The 22280-nt window shown below is 27.7% G+C and overlaps 2 protein-coding genes across 6 annotated transcripts; one reads left to right on the forward strand and one right to left on the reverse strand.

The window, feature by feature from the left end:
- The first annotated feature begins 2021 nt into the window (after positions 1–2021).
- On the forward strand, positions 2022–5850 carry LOC145961476 (acyl-CoA Delta-9 desaturase). 2 transcript variants are annotated; one of them, XM_083081693.1, is made up of 6 exons: positions 2024–2123; positions 2725–2901; positions 3235–3365; positions 4142–4347; positions 4725–4910; positions 5461–5850. In XM_083081693.1, the coding sequence occupies exons 2-6, from the start codon at positions 2748–2750 to the stop codon at positions 5768–5770; spliced, it is 987 nt and encodes a 328-aa protein (XP_082937819.1). In that variant the 5' UTR covers positions 2024–2123; positions 2725–2747; the 3' UTR covers positions 5771–5850. The 2 variants fall into 2 exon arrangements, with proteins under 2 accessions (XP_082937827.1, XP_082937819.1); XM_083081701.1 differs by lacking the exon at positions 4725–4910 and having other exon boundaries at positions 2022–2123.
- Positions 5851–5964: 114 nt separating this feature from the next.
- LOC145961453 (acyl-CoA Delta-9 desaturase-like) lies at positions 5965–21996 on the reverse strand. Of its 4 annotated transcripts, none has more exons than XM_083081642.1 (6): positions 21739–21996; positions 10890–11119; positions 10206–10336; positions 9384–9589; positions 9113–9298; positions 5965–8918 (listed from the first exon to the last, which is right to left on the reverse strand). In XM_083081642.1, the coding sequence occupies exons 2-6, from the start codon at positions 11101–11103 to the stop codon at positions 8594–8596; spliced, it is 1062 nt and encodes a 353-aa protein (XP_082937768.1). In that variant the 5' UTR covers positions 11104–11119; positions 21739–21996; the 3' UTR covers positions 5965–8593. The 4 variants fall into 4 exon arrangements, with proteins under 4 accessions (XP_082937768.1, XP_082937784.1, XP_082937794.1 ...); XM_083081658.1 differs by lacking the exon at positions 21739–21996 and adding an exon at positions 16784–16978; XM_083081668.1 differs by lacking the exon at positions 21739–21996 and adding an exon at positions 12617–12778.
- Positions 21997–22280: the final 284 nt, after the last annotated feature.

Raw genomic sequence — 22280 nt, forward strand, 5'->3', positions numbered from 1 at the left:
CACATTCACTCGCGAAAATACGGTTCATTATGTTAGTCCCATTAATTAGAATATAACGATCGTGAAACATTTTACACGACATTCCCGATTGCGTAACAATTGCGTACGATATTTTATTATACATACTGTATATACAGGGTGTCCTAGACCACCCGTACACCCCTTTTCTTTCAAAAACTAAGCATTTTAGAGAAAAACGTTTTCGACAAAAATTGTATGGTTTTGAGGGGAACATAAGATGGCGTCATTGGTTTGACCTTGGATGGCATCGTTAAGGTGAGGTCAAGGACACCTTTAATTTCTTAAATGGAACCACCTATTTTTTATTGCATATTCTTATAGCTTATGTCGAGAGCTTTCCAAAACACTATAATAAAGTATTTTTTCATCAAGTACTTTTCGAGTTATAAGGATTGAAATAATTTCTTAATTTTACATAAACCATAAAATATCTAGTAAAATATTCATTTTTCGATTATCTTACCTTAATACTTTTATGTACAAAATAATGAGAGGAATCGATTGGTGTAAAGAAAACACATAATTGTTTCGAAAAAAAAAATGTAATTGTTAATTGCAAATTACATTTTTTTTTTCGAAACAATTATGTGTTTTCTTTACACCAATCGATTCCTCTCATTATTTTGTACGTAAAAGTATTAAGGTAAAATAATCGAAAAATGAATATTTTACAAGATATTTTACGGTTTATGTAAAATTAAGAAATTATTTCAAGCCTCATAACTCAAAAAGTACTTAACGAAAAGGTACTTAATTATAGTGTTTTGGAAAGCTCTCGAGATAAGCTACAAGAATATGCAACGAAATATCATTTGGAAATTAATTAATTATTCATTATAATCATAGTGAATTCTATTTCTCGATATTAATCGCGACCGCGTTTTACAAAAAAATTCAATAATATACGAAGCGACTCTCGCCACTACTGTATTGCTCGAGGATCACTGTGTAAATGATAACGAAACACAGTAACGTAATCTATGAAAAATAGAATATATAAACCATAACACGTTATCCCAAGGGCAAACATTATAAGCTAAATATCAAGGTCACAGTTATTGTCGAAATATTTGGCGTACTATAATATTGTATATACTGGAACAAATTATGTGCTTCTTAAATTATAGTTTAATTATTAATTAAACAATCTATATATCATGGTTTTTTTTGTTATGTAATTACTCCATTTTACGATTTATGTTTTACTCCACATTTTTAATCCGAATAACAAATTACATTTAGATCCACAAAAAATTTAATTGAAATGTATCTTATTTTAAGCATTATTGCTGCATTAAAAATAATTATTGCTTGCTAGAGTCGCAATTGAAGAATAATTTATTTTTATTGCTTCGATTTCTGCTTAAAATAAATCGAAATGAATCATGCATTTTGTTAAAAAGAAAGACTCGCAACAATTATACTAATTTATATTATAATTTATATAATATATTATATATTATAATTTATATAATAATTTATATAAATATATTACTGCGCAAATAAATTATACATTAGATAAATATTTTAAATAAATTAAAATAATATACGATTTTTTTAAATGTTTATTTCAATGTTTATTATAATTTTTTTTAATGACTTATTTTTTTCTCATAATTACCTTATACCTATAGCATATATGTATATATACAAGTTGAAAAATAAGTTCTCTGTTAATTATATTGTATATTTAGTTAATTTTTAATTATATTATATATTTAGTTAACTTGTATTTAATTTAATAACCGCCTTTTCAAAAAGCTTTCACATAAATCTGTTAAATATATGTGATATATATTTTATAAACATAAATATGAAATTTTTAGAAGAAAAACAAGAAATTTTGTGACGGATGAGAAACAAGAAATTTCATGAAGATAAGCTTGTTTAACAAATTCGTCGTACATAATATCTGTGTACGACCGACAAACGGCATAAAAGTTTTAAATACAGGAAATGACTAGGGAAAAGTAACTCATTTTTGTTGATAATGAAATTCCAAATAGGGTCGTAAGGTCGAAACATCCTCGACGATGCTTTTGCCATATAATTTTTTTTCCGAAGTAGTTTCAGTGTAACGCTCAACGTAACTGTCTCGAGAAGTAAGATATTAGATACTTATTTTTTATTAAAAAAAATGCACATACGAGTTTTGATATTTCCTGCAATTTGACTTTTATTCATAATTACTTTTCGAGAAAAGAGAGAGTTTCTATTGTTTTATATATTTTTCAATTTCATTATTTAGTTAAAAAATTTCGGTTTTTAAAAATCTTTAAAAGATCTTTAATTCAATCATTCCTTGAGTATATATAATAATTTATCAATATCTATACGTATGAAATTCTGTATGTATATATATATATATATATATATATATATATATATATATACACTATATGTATATATATATATATATACATACAGTCAGATTCATTTTATATATATATATATATATATAAGATGAATCTTTGATAATCTATATAAAATCATAATTCTCTTGTCATAATTTTAATGTTATGATAACTCATTTTACTTTTTATTATTATTACAACTTCTTAGCAAAGACGTAATAATTATTAATTATGACTTGAAATGTAATAATTATTTATTATAATTGTTACTATTACAAATGCTATCAAATGCTTATTAATTTCTTGCACATATATTCATTCTTTGCATTCTTTATGTTCTTTGTGACAGGATTTTAATCGTGATATATCAACATGAAAGGAAAAGAAGAGAACAGCACTAAGGAAGAAATAGAAAAGCGATCTGTAAATTGGATTCTTGTTCTTTTTTACCTATACCTTCATATCCTCGGTATTGCCGGGATGTATTTTCTATTTACCAAAGCGAAATGGATTACGGTATTTTACCGTGGGTATACGCATATTTTTTACATATTATTATATAGAATTACAATCGAAAAATCACACATGTATAAATAGAATTAGTTAATTCTCTATTCTAGATCTGTTTATTTTGAGATGATTGGAATAAGAATCTCATTGTAATATTCAAAAGAATATCAATATTATTAATTAGTGATTGTTACAATTAAATATTCCATTAAGTAAAAAATACGAGATTTAAATATATTCTTCAAATTCTCTGTTGATATATGTATATCTTTTTTCACAACATGATTTTCTTCTCTCGATAAATTTTGATAGTTATTTGACGGATGGTATGGTGTTTCGCTGATTTCAGTTTTATTCCTCGTCACGATGAGTTCCATAGCATTGACAGCCGGTGCACATCGATTATATGCGCATTCAACTTTTGTCGCATCATCGCAACTTAAACTCTTCATTATGCTAGCACATACTCTTGCAGGCGTAGTAAGTGTAGTTTAAGATTTACATGCCAATAAAAAATATTTATATATTAATATCCAAATGATTTAACATTGTACCAATTAGTAAAAAATAATTTCTAGAATAAAAGATTCTTTTACATTATGGCAATAATACACATTACTTTCGATACAGTTCTTTATATGCATTTTTTTGTTATTAATGTAGTGCGTTTTAGATATTATTTATTAATATATACAAATCGCTTAAGATTCATTCCCATTTTATTTTTTAAAAGACAATTTATTGCCTTTTTTTAATGATCTTTTATATTTTTTTTTAATTTTACATCTTTTATTCTAGAATAACGGAAGGATAGAGGAGTGTTATTGTACTCAATATATTTTTGATATTATATAAAAAATGATTGCGCAGTAGAATTATTACCGATGTCATTTATATATGACATTATTATGTAATTAAAAATATCATGTTTATTACTCGAAACATTATATGAAACATTATATATATATATATATATATATATATATATATATATATATGTGTATATATGTATTATTATATAATTAATTATGATAAACGCTAGATTAATTAATATCTAGTAAGTCAATGCAATGTTAAACATAAGCATTTACAATAGGGAATGACTATGCAGAAATTATATAATGGAAGACAGAACTAAAGAATTATTTTCTGAAAATTTGTATCTAGCATTTACTTTAATAAATTTTTTAATGGTAAGTACATAAAAAATATGATGAAAATTATAATAATAATCATAAAGATCTGTTTGTTTTCAGGGTCCGATACAAGACTATGTATTCTGGCATAGAATGCATCATCAATATTATGGAACTGAAAGAGATCCGTATAACCATCAAAAAGGATTTCTTTATTCTCATTTCATTAGCAATATTTTATCAACACCTTCTGACATAAAAGAGTATAGGAGAGACATCGACATGCGCGATGTTGAAGCGGATGGATACGTTTGGACTCAACGAAAGTATGTATTTTTCGATATGACTCAAATATTTTATGTAGAAACTTTATAAAGAACATAGAAAGCATACACACATTTATTTAAATAAAAATAATAATAAAAATGTAAAAATAATACGAAATATAGGGTAATTTATACACATGTATGTACTTATAATACGGTAGAATTTAAATAATAGTATGGAGCTGGATGAACAGAAAATTCTATATCATAATATATCCCAGAGAGAAAAATTTTGTATATATATTAACATTACATACAAGAAAATTTTATATATATATAATTTTTCGCTGGATATATTCTCATATATTCTGTTTCATTATAATATATTTCAATTCATAAAAAAACAACATATTTAATGCAATAAATATATTGCATAGGTTTTATTGGGTACTCTTTATCGTGTTTGGACTTCTACTACCCATCAACGTGCCTATGGAATATTGGGGTGAATCGTTGGTTAATTCTTTTCTGATCATTGGTGCAACACGACTGATGATAACTACAAACATTTCTTGGCTTGTAAACAGTGCCTTGTTAGTCTGGGGACTAGAAAGAGGAGCTAAGTTAATATCTTTTTTTGATACCATCTCACTTTTCTACAAAGTCTTGTTCAAGAAACCGAAGAGTCACAGTACTATTATTATCGATAGGGATGGTATATATTACAAGTAGCGCTTAACGAAATTTTACGAAGATATTTTGTTATAAGTGCTATGTATAAATTATTATTTTGTCAAAGATAAAATAATATACATTCTCCAAGTTTAAATCGGTTTTTTTATTTTTTAGATTAAACAGAACGATAATATATTATAAACGATAATATATGATGATAATTTCATGTAATTTCTCGTATATTTTATAGTTACATGCTTTTCTCGATTTAATATATTAATAACACACTTATACAGATATAATCTTATGAAAATAAAATTTTATATTAAATATATATTTTTATATTGATAAAAAAATTTCCCACATAAAAGTATTTATTTATTTTTTCTTGTACCTTTCTTAATAAATAGTCATATTTTATTTTCTTTGTAATTAGTACAATCTTTTGCACAGCAAGTTAATTTCGTTTGGTTTTAACATCTGATATTTACATTTCAGATATCCGGTTGACGATAACTCTGTATTCTTTTTGTCAAAATCTTATTGGCTAAATTATCACTACCAGCTACCTTGGGATTGGAAAAATGACGAATTTGGTGCTTATGAAAGAGGTTTCAACACTTTTATCATCAAAATGTGGCGCGAACTCGGACTCATCAATGAGATGAAGACCGCTACCAGCAATGAAGTACGAGACGCTCTTTGTAAAGTTGCCATGTCGGAGATGACGTTAAAAGAAGCTTTAGATGAACTGAAAAGAAACGCAGAGGCAGCAGCTTACAAGGAGAAGCTAATGTTTCATCACTAGGGAAATAAATTCGCAAGAATGTCGCGAATTAATAAAAAATGATATGTAATTAAAATTTTTTTCATAAATGTCAATTAAAATACGAAATCTTTTGTATATTTATTACCCAAATAGCACAAAAATAGTCACTTTTTGATGTATTTTTATGTCAAAACTTATGATTATTCTTATTACCTGAAGAAAGGGGATTAATATACAAAACAAACATTTTATTAAAATTGTAAGACAATAATAAAGTGTAATTTATATACATTTCTCGATCATGATCCGCCCGTGACATATCGTTCTTGAATTGAAATATGTATTTACATTATATAAAATGACATCCATTGAAAAATAAATTTGACTAATAAAAAAAGATTAAAATGCCGAATAATCGCTTATACCTTATAACGTCATGGAATCTCTATATTGTTGCAACTGAAAATGCACATAATAACGAAAATGCATATAACAATTTAATATTATGAAAGTACAAGATATTAAAAATAAAGAAAGCAATGTGCACACACAAAATGTTTCTTTTTACTTAAAAATATTTTTTTATTAAAATGATTTAAACATAAATATCTTATTTTAATTATTAATATCATAATTCATTATGTATAATACAATACAATAGAATCATGCGACTCTTTTTACAATTAACAATAATAATATCAATAATTGTGTGTTCTCGACGACATAATCGTGACAATATTATTTTTCGTGTTTGTTATATATTGGACTAAATATATATTAGATATATTCGACTAAATGTTATAAATTGGAATAAATAGAAATATAATTTAGAGAATTATAATTTAAATACCAAGAACTAAAAGTAATATAAAAACTATTAGAAGTTTCAATAAACCTAGAAACAGAAATACCTAGAAACCTAGTAAACATAGGAATTTGTTATAGCATCAAATTGAAAATGAATGCACTAACCAATATTAGAACGATTGTCACAGAAAATTAATTTATAGTAGGAATCACCTGCGTCCTTTACTATATTTTTGATTCTTCGCGTTAGATCAGTAATCTGAAATTCAAAAGCGAAGAATTGCGTCCTATAAAAAACAGTAATCTAATAAGGAAGAAAAAAAAAAGAACTAAAATTGTTCTCTTGTTCTCCTATTACATGTTTTCTACGTGATTATCTTAAGAAAGAGAAAGATAATGCAACAATAAAAAATAACGATATTATCATTCGGTCATATGTCATGAGAATAAGAAATTAAAAGAAAATTCTATAATAGCGGAGGAGCTCAATCCCGGAAGATTTCTAGAATAGAGAAATTCGACTGTAAAAAAATCATACAAAAATGTTATAATTAATAAAACATTTGATCAGTTGTTTTGAATATCACAAAATCATGAAACGCTCTGCATTTTTATATACACGATTTTGTGTGAAAAAAATAAATAAAATTTATTTTATATCGGTAAGTTCAATTTTAGATTGAAAAGAATTTAATTTTTAACTCATCTCATTTCACCATATTTTTATATTATTAACACTGCAATAATTATTTCTTGAATTTTGATGTCAATTTCTGGATATCAATTAAACAATATGTATTGTTACTATAAACGTCATTATACATATCCATAAGTCGCAAATTAAATAGTTGATAATTATACTTGTTTTGATTTACGCAATCCTCTTTATTATTACCAATGCGTAAATTTTTATATTCACAAATTTTTTTTTCTCCTTCAAACACAAGTAATTTATTTATCGCATTCATGGTATTTATAAACTAATACAATAAGTGAGAAACAGTACTAAATGAAAAAAAAATAAAATAAAATTGCAATGCATTCAATGTGTAAAGAAATAAATATCTTATCGCATCACAAAAAAATAAAAAAATTTTTGTATCTATAACATGCGTTATAAAAAGAAGAAGAAAAGAAAAGAAACAAATATAATTTTTACAATTACAGATAACATTTTGTTGTTTTTGGAGCGATCATAACATTATTTAAAATCGATTTTGATCGCCAAGATGGTATCGTATCCAGATTTGCGCATTACAAAACAAATTATTTATTTTGAGAACTTTCAATTTTAGTTCAATTGTACGTTCAAATTAAACAACAATTTAATCAATTTAGTAAATTAGTCAAAAAATAATTCTTTTATACATATGTATCTGTATCAAATTCTCATAATTTTCGTTCATACATTATAATATTATTAATATACATAATAATCAATATAATTTCCATAAAAAAATTGATTAATAGATGAATTTATCTACGAAGATGATAGCGAAATTTAAAGGCATTTTATACATTTTCTCTTTCTTTTCTCTCTTTTCATTGCACTATCATTGTTTGCGCGTTATCTTAAGAGGTACAAAATTAATACATTTCATTCCAATTACATATAGTCCTGTTTCCTCCATATTATATATACAAATATATATACATATATATATGTATATATCTTCGTTATAATTACGTCTTAAAAATCGTACGAATAATATAAGCTATTCAATAATTACGTAATATAATTCGAATACAATTCGATTTAATCCTACTTCAAAAGTAGATAAAAATATTTTATCGAGTAGATCGAATACTATCGATACTATATAGAATGACTTATGTTTCCTGCTCGATATCAAACCTTCCGGGGCTATATATTATATGGAACCCGCCAAATAATCATCCAACGATGTTGAAAGCGAAATATACGACATCGAAATGAGACTCGGAAGGCTAGCTTAATTGAATGATCGAATCATTGTCTATATAATCTATATAAACGAATAGTTATCGTGGAAAGAAATTTTGAATTCTAATCGAAAGAATTTCTCGCGCATGATTTTATTGTTCCTTCGTGTGATAATACGTAACTATCGCCTCGTCCCTCTCTTCTTGCGTCTGATCCTTGTCACCCCAACCCCATAATTCGTGACTGCCATCGCCCGTTCTCTCTACTCGTTTCTTCACCATATCTTCAGACACGCTCTTCAAATCATAAGCCCAACCGATCTTCGCAAAGAAGTCGATGAAAGCCGTTGTAAAGTTCAACTTATAGTTCCCGAATTCGGCTGCCTTGTAATCCCAGGGGAACACATGATGGTAATTATGCCAACCCTCTCCAAGAGCAAATAAAGCGACACTTTTATTTTGCGACGGATTGATATATCTATATAAGAGAACAATTATAATATTAACAAATTTTTCATGATAAAAAATAAGCAAATTTGAGAAATAAAAATAAAAAATAGAGTTCGCGAGATAAATTCTCGAAAAAAAAAATTAATAAATGATATATAAAAATTAATAAATGATATATACATGAAATTCGACTTGTAGCTGTTTTAATTGATCAATACTAACTTATCGTAAGGTTTGTTGCCGAACATATGTGCCGCGGAGTTTACTAGCCACGTCATGTTCAACGTAAAGACATAACGAAGAACAGTGGGAATGAAGTAAGCGTTCGTCCACGTCTCGTTCCAACACATGACCGGAATGACAGTTGGTAAAATGAAGCATAACAATGGCATCAACACAACATAATATCTGAAATAAGCCAAAATTCACATTATTTTTTATTATACATATGTCACTAAAGAAATATCATTCGGCTCAACATCAACACAAATACCTTTTTTGAAATGCTAATATAGGATCGCTTTCAAGGTCACTCAAGTCAATTCCCTTGCCCTTTTCCTTAACTTCCGGATGCTTCTTACAAAGTAGCCAGCCTACATGCGAGAAGAAGAAACCTCTCTTAGCGTTATGTGGATCGGCATCAGTCTCGCTATACTTGTGGTGAACTCTGTGGTCTCTGGCCCAGTCGATCGCAGCATCCTAAATTCCACAAAATTACATTTTATATATAATTTTGTATATCACATTAATATAAGGATCTTTAATATGTTTCGTTCATGCAAAGCAAAAATAATATACTTCCATTGTTCAATTCGTATCTATATTGTTTTCTATATTTATATATTTCTCTCGTATTATGTATGAAAATACTGAATATGTTCGTTCATATTTTATCAATTGATCCATCGCGAAAATAATATGTGCCACCTACATTCTCGAGTTTATGGAGAATGATATTTTTTCCATAACAACGGATCGCTTGTTTAGCCAATCTCTAACGACACAGCGCGGATCATGCTATTTTTCCATTACCTACACGCGACGCATGTTTTATGCTCGACATCACCGCATCGACATGAATTCTTTACGTTTCACTAGCTGCAGAGTCGATTCTATCATAGTCCTACTCGATTGATTACTACATTGTTAAATATATATCTATAATCAACTACAATCTTTTCTAGCAAAGTTTTTAATATTCTATTTTGCGGTAAAAAAAATTAATGATTCAATCATTCAATATATACTACTTTTTTCACAAATAATTTTATTAAATTTTCTCTTTTATAGTTCCTCTGAAAACTTAATTACGCACCTGGAATGCTATAGTGTTAAAAACCACGAGCAACAATTGAAGAGGCCACTTGGCTTTGTAGGATCTATGTGCCCATAATCTGTGAGCTCCGGCCGTGATTCCAATGCCTGTTACTTGATATAATAAAAGTGCTGTAATCAAGAAAATCATGACGTTAAACGTAAAGTAATAACGATCAATTTGTTATCTTAAACAAATAATTCTTTTAAATAACACAAATAATATACATATATACAAAATATAAAACTGATAATGCGAATCAGAAAGTTATTTACAATTTATTCATAATATTGATAATATTAATGATATATGATAATATAATAACAATGATAATATAATTTTGAATTATATATTTTAAATTTAATAAATAAAAATCTTGATAGACTTGTAAAATTATTATATTTATAATATTATTATATTTTTTAAGCATATGTATATATACTATATATAAGAGCATCATACTCTCATATATAATTTTGAAAAATATTCCATTTCTGACACTTACTTTAATTAGTTTATTTCAGTTATTATCATAGAAATAAGAGAAAATAATTGTTTACTGTAGTCATTCTACTATTAAAATTATTTTTAGTTTTAACTTTTCATAAATTACAAATAGCAAGACGGGCAAATTAAAAATGTTGATCTAAAGAACACATATATGTGAAATAAAATCGACTTTACCGAAAATGACAGTCGCTAATTTGGCGGACGTGAAAGATAGATAAATTCCGTAAAGACCTCCAAGATGTAAGTACGTAAAAATCGCCACATTTCTCCATACAATGCGTCTAACATATTTTGGTTTTTCTTTAACTTCCTCCATCAGTTGTGACTCAGCCAAAGTTTCGTTCTCAAAGAGTACTCCTGTCGGTGTGCTGGTTATATTCGGCGCCATGCTTACTTAAAGAGACCTGTTAACAATAATGTGAGAGATCTGTCTTTAGCATTTGATTTCTTATAAAACGTTTTAATTTTGTCATAATAAATAATAAATCTCGCATTTTGCTCACGTCGAAAAACAAACTTTATGTTATTCACATATTATTTATATATTTTAGATATTATCATATATCATTATTTATAATATATATAAATAATGATGATATGATGATATAATGATAACAATGATAATATAATTTCGAATTATATATTTTAAATCTAATAAATAAAAGTCTTCTTGATAGATTTGTAAAATTATTATATTTAATTTATATTTCCTAATTATTATCTTTATTCATTAATTGTTTACATTCTCTCGTTTGTCTTTTTAACTTTTCATATTGTTTTCTTAAATAAATAATCATCTATATGATTAATTACAAAAATTTAAAATTTAAAATTTTTTTAAAACAAAAACTTTTTATACAAAAACTTTTAGCAAATTTTAGATACCACAATATATTATGCGAAATATTATCGCGATATATTATTGCAAAATTATAATTAGCTCAATTTTTTGATAAAATTAATAATCTACAAGGAAAGCCGACATCGAGCATAGAATATGCTCCTTTGCCAATACCGCCGCTTCGATAATCATATTTGCATATATGGCCCGTTATTTGATGGAGCTAATATGATTCGCGTCATGGCGTCGTAATTATAAGTTTTACTACAGTCGAAAGTCCCGCAAGCATAGGACGAACGAACATGGTGATTGTATGTTGCGAAAAAATGAGTAATAAAAATATAGCAATAATGACGAATATATGAGTTCAAGCCAAATACAAAATGTATGCTTCTCTCTCTCTTTTTCTATTTGCAATGTCACGAAGAGTACTTAAATATTATCAGGTTTATGTACAGTTATCGCTTTTCGAAATTGTTAGTGGAAGGTGATAGAGCTCAAGGACGATAACATTACGGACGAAGTAATATGTATTATAGTCTGAAAATATGGAACAATTGCGATTAATTCGTGTACAATTCGCTGGTTTAATTGATCATCAGTGCTTGGAAACGGCGATTCTCTCTCTGGGGAAATAACACCTGTAAGACTTTCACCAGTATCGTAAGGTCACGACAAAGCTTTCAGCTGATGTCGTTGCTTAAATCAGAAATTGATGTTGCAAAGCTCATACAATACACTTTCGCTTATTTACGCTCCCCGGAATGTCGTGATTAATAAACCACGTGTAATGTGTTTACATTAAGTCATTATTGATAATGCTAATGAACCTGCGGAGAGAGAATGACTAAGAATGACTAGAGAATACCTAAGATAATGAGGAAGTACATAACTACGGGTAATGAGCAGACACTCGAATTATTTCGGGCACACGTTAAAACATTTTTGTCAGTGACTTATTTTAACCATCTCGAGCTTGATTTTTTTATCGAATACCCAGATACTAATAGCTGATTCACGAATCATCGACGGATATTGATACTAACGTGTATATAATCACCGTGCAGTCCGGCGTATTGTAGTATCGTAAGCCAGCAGGCGTTGCCCTCAATTCCGTCAGATATGCGAAAACGAAATATATTCTTGCACGTGACCAAGGATGCTAACCGGTCGAGGACTTAACCAACTATCGACTATCGCCTGTATCCTCGACGGACGTCAACCAGGCGCAGACTCGCGACGCAGACCGAAACGCCGGCACACGATGTTCCCGCCGCTTGCGCAAAAACGTCACGTCGTTTGACAATAAGGCGAGTGCGATCAGCTGATCCTCAATCCGGTCACGGACGATAATTATTATCTCGAATAAAAGTAACAAATTTGCTTGAAAGAGGAACGATAGTGCACACAAAATATTCCTTCTCATCGTTCCATTCATGCATGAATTTAATTAATTTAACAAACGGAAGAAAAATACGGTTATTTATAAATTTTGCAAAAAAATCAATATGTAACGCGATTAATAAATCACGTGGAGTATATAGACAATACTAATGAACAGGATGCTAATGATGATGGAGAATGACTATCCATAGCACACATTCAGAATGGTCAATGAGTTCACCTTCTAATAATTTTCTAACGTCACGCATAGGGCATATATGTGACTTTAATTGTGACAAGCGTTTTTTTCTCTTCCGATATTTTAATGATATATATATATATATATATATATATATATATAGATATATGTATGTATATAAACCATCACGTATGTATATGTATATATGTATTCACAGTTGTTTGAAAATTGACATATGACTAAGCTTGTCTTTCACTTCGTTTACATAATTAATGAAATGTAAAAAAAGTGCAATAAATGTGACATATTTCGTTCTACTGAATTCATGTTACACATTTGTGTTTTACACGTGATTGATTCTCATTTGTCTCATATTTTTCCAGTATGTCATGGCTTTAAAGATAATTACAAGGTTGAAGATTTTACAAACTAGATTCGTTTAGACGTTATTCACTCATTGCCAAGGTTATACGGCGTCAGAATCAATCATTTCTATCGTAGCACAACGACCATTCAATCTGTACGATCATGATACGACAAAAAAATATTATCTTTACATTCATACTATCTTATTAGGATTATCTATAAACATTATATATGCATCTTTATCAAGCAGTTGTATAAACGCGTACAATTATTATCAGCGTACATGTAATCAATTTGATTTACTTTTCTTCGGAAAATCTTCGCGTTACTAAATAAGCAAAAATGCAATATAAACATTTTTTAATAGATAAGTAAAAGTGTAATATTCGAATTTTCACATGTCATTGTGTATATATATGTGTGTATGTGAAAAGAAAAAGAGAGAGAGAGGGAGGGAATAATGCATCTTATTGCTATAATATCTATATTAAATTATTTTACCTAGCATATTTTAATATTTATATTAAGACATAATTTATATGATAGTAATAGTAATAATTTATATAATAGTGATAATAATAATTTTTTCCTTTAAATAACATTTATAAATTAATAATGTAAAATTATTTATAAAGTAACAATGTAAAATTATTTTTTATAGTGGAAATATATAGATATATACACGCATGCATATCACACATATATTGCACACACTGATAAATTTAATCACGACGTATTTTAATTTTGTTTTGGTGTATAATTACAATATAATTAAGTGAAATTAATCTTTAATTAAAATAAAGATAAAAGTGTTTTTTCTTGTTTTTTAAAAAATGTTATAAACACAACGGAAATTAATAATTTCGATTGATAAAAAACTTGTTGTTTATTGTCATGTTTCGTAAGTTAATGACTATTCATTTTATATAACAAAATAATTCTAGGTCCTTCGATATTCCTTAAGATGATCATAATTGTGTAACTTAGCGTGCAGATAATCAGTGTAATATTGTAGCTTATTAAGTAAATCAATGCACACTCTCTTATCTAATAAAAATATGCATGCATTTGTGTAAACATTATTAATTGATACGCATAACTCGAAATAACCTAATGACCTTGTATAACACATGTAATTTGTTTAATAAAAAACAATTGACAGGAATATATAACTAGACAATTAATTAAAAATAATAATATACAATCTCTTATAATATTTAAATTTGATCGCAATGAAATCAATTCTGATGCAGGTAATTATATCAGATAATTATATCAGAAAATTATTTCAGATAATATGCAAAGATAAAAAAGTACGAGTTCTTTTTCAGAGTGCCTATTCAAAATTTGTAAAAAAAATCTCTGAAAATTCCTTAATCTTCAGATATTTTTATTTAAAATATAAAGATAATATTTTTGAAGATTTTTTGATGCAATTTTTTAAAATAAGATTTTCTTATTATTCTTTTTATTGTTTTTAATGTTCTTCATTTATATTAAGGAAAAAGACAGAGCTTAAGTTTTAAGCGCAAATATACTGAAAAAACTAAATAGCTTTCGTAAAATAAGCGTGATTTATTTGCATAACATTTTTATTTTTTTATCACTAAAAATTACACACAATAAAAATATGTATTGCATATTCAATATTTATATATTCAATATCTTAACAAAATATTGAATATGCAATACAGATTTATTAATATATTTGTGTATGTATATATATATACATATATATATATATATATATATATATATATGTTTATAAATTTATTAAAAAAATAAATATGTATTATATTTTTTCTTGTTATCTTTATAAATATATAAATATTATTTTTTTGCTTGTTGCATCATTGTTGTTATATCAAATTTTGTTTCGAAAATAAAATCTGAACTAGAAAAACGTGTGCTAGTGTCTGATTTCCACGTATATTTTCATTTTTTATACTCATGCCACTCAGTAGTAACACTTAACATATGGTTATCGCGTTTGCATATTGGAAAATGTATAAAAATTTATTGGCAATTTAAAACTCTTGCCATTATCTTTTATAGATGACAATTCAGTCATATGATGTAATAAAAGTTCAATTTTTCTCGCCTTTATTTAGAAAAAACGCTCGTAATTTTACTGTTAAATTAATTTTATCTTTCAATAATATTGATTCTAAATTTAAATACTACTAAAATGATATTTTTTTCGAAATATGTCCCATAACTCCAAAACGTTTATTCTCGAACATTAGTAGTTTTTAACAAATAATAATTAAAAACAAAAACAGAGATTTATACGAATAAATAGATGTAATTACGATATGCATTCTAAAACGAATCTCTCTCAAGATCTCAAAAATTGCACGTGCCATTTTTTTCATTCTAGCATCTGGATCATTGATGACCGTTATATAGGGAGCAGTGGTCTTTAGGAAAACAATTCAGTACGATAGTCGCACTAGACCTCAGCTGAGATCGTCTGAGCCAATGAGATCGCATCATATGACTCTCGCCACCTGAAATTGGCGAATGGAGACGGACGAGACGAGAACAGACGCCACGCGTTCTGCTCTTCCAGCAAGTATCGACCGCGCGCCTGCGCCTATATTAACCGTACTGAACTACTGACATTGTAAATTGTTCGAACTAACGAGTATTATTTGCAGTTTATATAGAAAACTTTTGCATATCATTTAAACGGAACATCTCGACGTATTAATTTAAAAAATATTTTTATTCTTGCAAATATTTTTTAAGCATTCAAAACATTCAAATCATTATGAAATTACATATATATTATATAAAACAAAAAAATATATATTTATAAATATATATTTAAACATATTTATAAATATAAATTATTATATATAAATAATATAAATATATATATATAAACTATAATATATATATATGTAAATGTGTATACATACATATGTGTATCTACATGATTATTCGTATAAAAGTATATCCATAGATACATAAACATATATGCATATAAGTCATCCGATGGATCATGCGATTCACGAATGGCAATTGATAACACAAAGTACGATAACGAGATAATTGAATCATAATTCATCAACAGTTTTGTATCTCCTATCTCATCTGTTTCACAACTCATGAACTCGGATTATTAGTAATTCACGCTAGTGATCACAATGCTTGACCCTTGCGTCATGCGTGCGTCGTACGATGTATCATTCAGCTCGGATTCCCACGTACACCGCGCCACGTATATGCTATTATCACATATGCATGCTCATTCGTTACATAATCGTCTCTTACCTCTTACTAGGGATCAGAGGACCAACGAATGCTTGTGACAGGCGAAATAGTTGAATATATCTTAAAATATCGATGGAGCCAGCTTGCTGCTGCCTTTACAACGTTAATCACTCGCTTCTTCTTTTACTCTTAAAATTTCTCTTCTTATAATATTATATTTTCCAATTTTTATTTAAAGATGTATTCATGATTCTGTGTCCATGATGCGTGTGCGAATCTCGTACAACCACGTGCGCGTGCGCGTGCGTGTCACGTAATCACCACGCCGGCAATAGTCTGCATCGCACATTGGTCTGACGCGGCTCGTATGATCGGACAGCTGGTTTTGGCGCGCGCCGTCGACTCACACATGCATACTCACGTCTCGCGAATTGAGTTTAGGTCGAACGACTATGGATTTAAAAATAGCTATATTTTATTTAAATATTTTTGTAAAAATTGGCTCATATTTTACGATAGAAAACGACAATGCAACGATAAAATATTCTCAAGATATTTTGTGCATGTAAATGTCTACGTTGCAAATGCGATGAATAAATATTTATAAAAGAGAATTTCGTCATGTCGTATAATATGAATCGACTTTTATATTTTTGCACGTTTAAACAATATTTTTTAATAACACAAAGAGTTTTTTTAAAATAATACGCTTATAAATAATGATATGCAATATAAACGTTAACTGGCCGAGTATGCTTGTGTGGATCGTATATATTGAAAGAATCACGTGTATAACAACCGCACGTCTTGTTTCATCTCACTTCCTCATGCGTGCACATTACATCACGTAAGGCGTTCAATCTGCTTGGCACACCGACCGATCACGCATTTGCGTTGTGATAGGAAGAAATATATAATATGGTTATATTGATAAATCTCTTTTAAGATTTTATTCAAAACATTTGTTTGAAAAGTCTTTCAATACCAAAAAAACGTGATTTTTGTATAAATCTGTTTTATCTATTTAATAAATTTTTTTTAAATCAAATATTTTATCTGCGAGAATAATTGTATAGATTTATATTAAAATTATTAGTAACGCTATAAACTAAAAAAGCTATAAAAATGCTATAAATTAAAAAAGTATCTTGTTTAATTATTTAATTGCTCAAGTTGTTTCTAATTGTTTTATATTTGAAAAATACCTTATACGTATTTAAAATGTTCAATTTATTTAAAATTTTAATTTACATGTTAATATAAATTGATTTAATTTTTAAGTTAATTGAACAAAATTTAAATTTGGAATTACTCGGAATGTACATTACTGATATCACAATCTGCAAGTAAACAAGTAATTTACATTTATAATTAACTGTTTAAATTGTATGCCGATAAGAAAGATGAAAGAATGCACAAATTAACTATAAATAAATTATATTTCTCTGAATTTTAATAGTCAACTTTATTTAATCAAAAGCTTGAAATCCGCTCATCTTGATATTTTTTTTATATGCTACAAGAATCTCTTCTGCGAATGCATGTAGACTTTCGCCAGCAACATTACAAATTACATCGCTTATTTAATGCGAACTTTCGTATAAGATCGATCGGACAGTTCATATATTCACGTAATATTGTAACTTTTTAAAAAAGTCTGAACCCTTGTTAAGAAATATGCCCGACATATAATTTATGTTCGGATATTATATCTACATAAGTTTATAGAAACAATTTACGCGGAAGTAGTTCGAAATAATAATCTCTCTTACGAGTTGATATCTTGACGAGTCTGATATCTCACATGTTATGAAAATATATAAAATATATGAAAACAAAACAATAATTTTGTATAAGTGTAACAAATTTGAATTTATTCTAGAAATCTTTAATTGTATTTTATTCTAGAAATTTTTAATTGTTATAATTGATTCCATGAAACGCTTGTTTTGAAGAAGTTTTAGATATCAGTCATCTACGTGAGTTGAAAGCTAGAACGATGTCAATGTGTTTGCAATAAAAATCTTAATATATATTTTAGTTATATGTACATAATATATCAGCAAAATCTCCTGTCATAATTTGAAAAATTTTGCAATTTCTTATTTGCTTTTATGTATACATTTATCTATTGAAAAAATAAATTATGTGCAATAAAAAAGAAACTGAAAACAAAACAAAGGCAAAAAATATTGCGTCAAATCCCACGCAAAAAAAAAGAGAAAGGAGAACATTATTTATATTAATTTTTCAAATAATTCTACAGATTGAATTATTGCTACAGTATATCATTAACCTATAGATTGCCGCGAAAGCCACTTTTGTGACTCTAAACAAATCTCGAAATTATGCGTAATGTATATATTATTTATATAGAAAAATCTTTGGGAATAAAAAACCATTATTTTAATGAAAAAGTGTCGGCAGTCTAAAGATTAAACTCTACATACTAAAATACATTGTACTATTCTCAATTCTTTTTAACATTTATAATAAATAATATCGAAATAACTCCGATAATCTATGTATATATTAAAACCGTACCCAGCGATTATTCAAACAATTAGCTCCCCAACCCGATCAACGAGCGCTTTTTATAGAGAGCGATGTAACAGGAAACACTTATTTGCGTTGAAGAGCAATAATATGAGGTTATTTTGCAAATGAAACTGCGTTTTTTCCCCGATAAAACATTTCACAACAAAACATAAGCTTCAAACTCAGTAAAAATCGGAGCATTTTATAGCGTAAAATAATATTTGCAAAGTGATAAATATAATAGGGCAAATAATACTTTCTAGTAATAATAATATCATAAAATAATTAAACCCAATTTAACAAAACTTAATAACTAAACTTAATGCAACATTCATAACTTTTTTAATATTAACTATTTTTTTTTATATTATGGAAATGATTAAATTTAATTCAACAAAATCTAACCAAATTTAATATGACATTTGTAATTCTTTTGATATGAATCATTTTTTTGTTGTTTTTTAATATCTATTTTACATCATAATATCATGTCACCTTGTGTTAATGATATTCACAGCTTTTTTCAGTTATGACGTCTAATTTTGTTTTTAAATTTGCAAAGTGTAAATCTTGGTGCAAACTCAGTACACAGTAATGAAGCAGTCCATAGTTTTCTCTAGCATAATTATAATAAATGATGTATAATAACGATATACATTTTTCGTATTTAACGTCTTATTTTATTTCATTGAACACAATATATAACTAATCGAATTATAATTAGTCCCGACCTTTATATAACAAGTTATTTTTTGAGGTCGCACTCTTTATATTCATTTTTACATCGCATTATTATGACTTATTAATGATCAACTAATACTAAAGTTATATATATTAGTTACATATTTTAGTTACATATTTTAACGATTATATTATTGAAAGAAAAAAATCTTATTCAAAGATTATATATATCAAGAAAAAATCTTATTAAAAAAAAATTACATGCAATAAGGCGATATTGGAATCGAGAATTTATGCAATAACGAGATTGTACAAAAAAACAGAATAAAACTGATTAATTTGTATAATTATTGTAAAATATATTGTATTGAATGTTCGGACGTATGATTGTTTCGAGCAATAGAAAGATTTTCTTCGCGTAATAAATTTTTTTTGCGTCCACGTTACATATATTATACATACGAGTTGTCTCTCTTGAGTCATGTTTTCACGGTCTCTATAATTTAGCTTCTATAAATCTTTACACCTATTTAAATGAGAAATAGAGAGTCACGTAACTCTGTACGCTGAGAATACACACGCGGCATGACACAAAAGACCACCTACTCTCTTTTTCTCTCTCCCTTTCTCTCTTTGTTTCTTTCTCGAGGGATATACTTAACAACAAAGAGAAATTGTTCAACCACGATTGAGATTGATTATGAGTGGGCGAGAAAAGCGCAACTTTTATTATAAATTACGAGAGTTCCTCGATAAGCATCATAAGGCTACGAAGGATAACCGATTTCTTGTTTTCATACAAAAAACGTTACATACTATATTACATGATATTCTTTTTCTACCATATAAGAGAATGAAACAATTGATTATTTTAGTTTTTATAAAAATGTATATGTGTGCGAATTTCTTACATTTTTCTCCTCGAATATCTTTTACTTTCTCCGCGTATTTATCAATTTTTGAAAGTAATAATCTATAAGGTAACATAATTTCTCTCTTTAATATCTTTTATTATCATCTTATTAACCTTAATCTTCTTGAAAAAAATAAATTACCGTTTTCTAATAAGAAAAAAAAAATATATATATATATTTATGTTTCGAATTATTCTAGTTAAAAGTCTCTCCTCACACTTGAAAATTCATAATGAAATCAATATTAAGAAATTTAATGTAGATACATAACATTTGAGAAATTTGCATAAATAATAATTTAGATATGATGCAAAATATGATTTTACAAGTTCTTGTAATATGATGTTCTCCTCTCTTGACTAAAATTTCAGTGGAATTACCGCTAACAAAATCAATAATTAATATATACTTAATATATACTTTATTTATTTCACCCAGCTATTTTGATTGAATATATTGCGTAATATATTGTGTATATCGCGTGACTATATATCATACATAAAACCTTGTGAAAGTCGTAGCAAAAATTCCCTATTTCTTAGAAATATTATCATATATTCTATTAACGTGCAAATATTTTCAGCATTGAACACGAAGAATTTAAGGTTTAATTATAATGAATGATAATTTTTATATCTATTCTGAACACCTACGTGATTAATTATTTCGAGGGAATATATGATTTATATATATATATTTTTTCCATAAAAATTCGATCATTTTATTCGGACATGTTTGCTGTTATGTATCGCCAAAGACAAAAGCGTGATTGGCCATATCAAGGGGTTGAAAGAAAAGCAGTAACTGGACACTGGCAAATTAGAATAGACTAATTTGATAGGAGGATAATCTGATAGATAGATATATCTCGTATCGACTTACCTCTCTTCTTATAAACTTTCACAGCTGGCTTGGGATGCTGGAGCCAGTAACGAATTATTTCTTTCGCCGGGACGACACGCTGAGCAAAATGTGGTTCTTTCCCGCCAACGTGCAATGATTATTCTTTCAGCTGGTAGTTTCGTTGTCGTTTAATTTCGCTGTCTGCGGATACAGATAAATTGTACAGGTGGACGCACGATCTAGAGACCAGGAGCGACGAATTCACGATAACGAACGACAGGAGACTGCGAGACCGGTACCACGCGGCGAGAGTTAAATATTATTGGTAATTTTACAGAGAGAGAAAGAAGAAGAGAGAGAGAGACTATCGACGCTGCCACTGGCGACATCGTACAGTCACTTGGCGAAACAACGGAGCCGGCAATTTGCACGTGACATCTTCGTGTACGGCTTCAAAGTGCGCATTATCGCTTATTAGTGATACGTATGAATGTATATATACATGTATATAGAATAATTTATGATTATATTTATGTGAAATATAATTATTGTTTATAAATATATTAATTATAAATAAGGCA

Source organism: Camponotus vicinus, unplaced genomic scaffold, assembly GCF_025532165.1.
Source record: "Camponotus vicinus isolate PSW18456_S1 unplaced genomic scaffold, iyCamVici1.0 SCAF_1, whole genome shotgun sequence".
Lineage (NCBI taxonomy): Eukaryota > Metazoa > Arthropoda > Insecta > Hymenoptera > Formicidae > Camponotus > Camponotus vicinus.

Bases quoted from the DNA above. Each gene is read 5' to 3' on its own strand.
- LOC145961453 (XM_083081642.1), bottom strand. From the start codon at position 11,103: ATGGCGCCGAATATAACCAGCACACCGACAGGAGTACTCTTTGAGAAC. The intron at 9,590-10,205 runs GTGCGTAATTAA...TGTGGAATTTAG, and splicing joins TTAACACTATAGCATTCCAG to GATGCTGCGATCGACTGGGC. The intron at 8,919-9,112 runs GTTAGTATTGAT...TCTCTTATATAG, and splicing joins GGCAACAAACCTTACGATAA to ATATATCAATCCGTCGCAAA.
- LOC145961476 (XM_083081693.1), top strand. From the start codon at position 2,748: ATGAAAGGAAAAGAAGAGAACAGCACTAAGGAAGAAATAGAAAAGCGA. The intron at 4,348-4,724 runs GTATGTATTTTT...TATATTGCATAG, and splicing joins TACGTTTGGACTCAACGAAA to GTTTTATTGGGTACTCTTTA. The intron at 4,911-5,460 runs GTTAATATCTTT...TTTACATTTCAG, and splicing joins GGACTAGAAAGAGGAGCTAA to ATATCCGGTTGACGATAACT.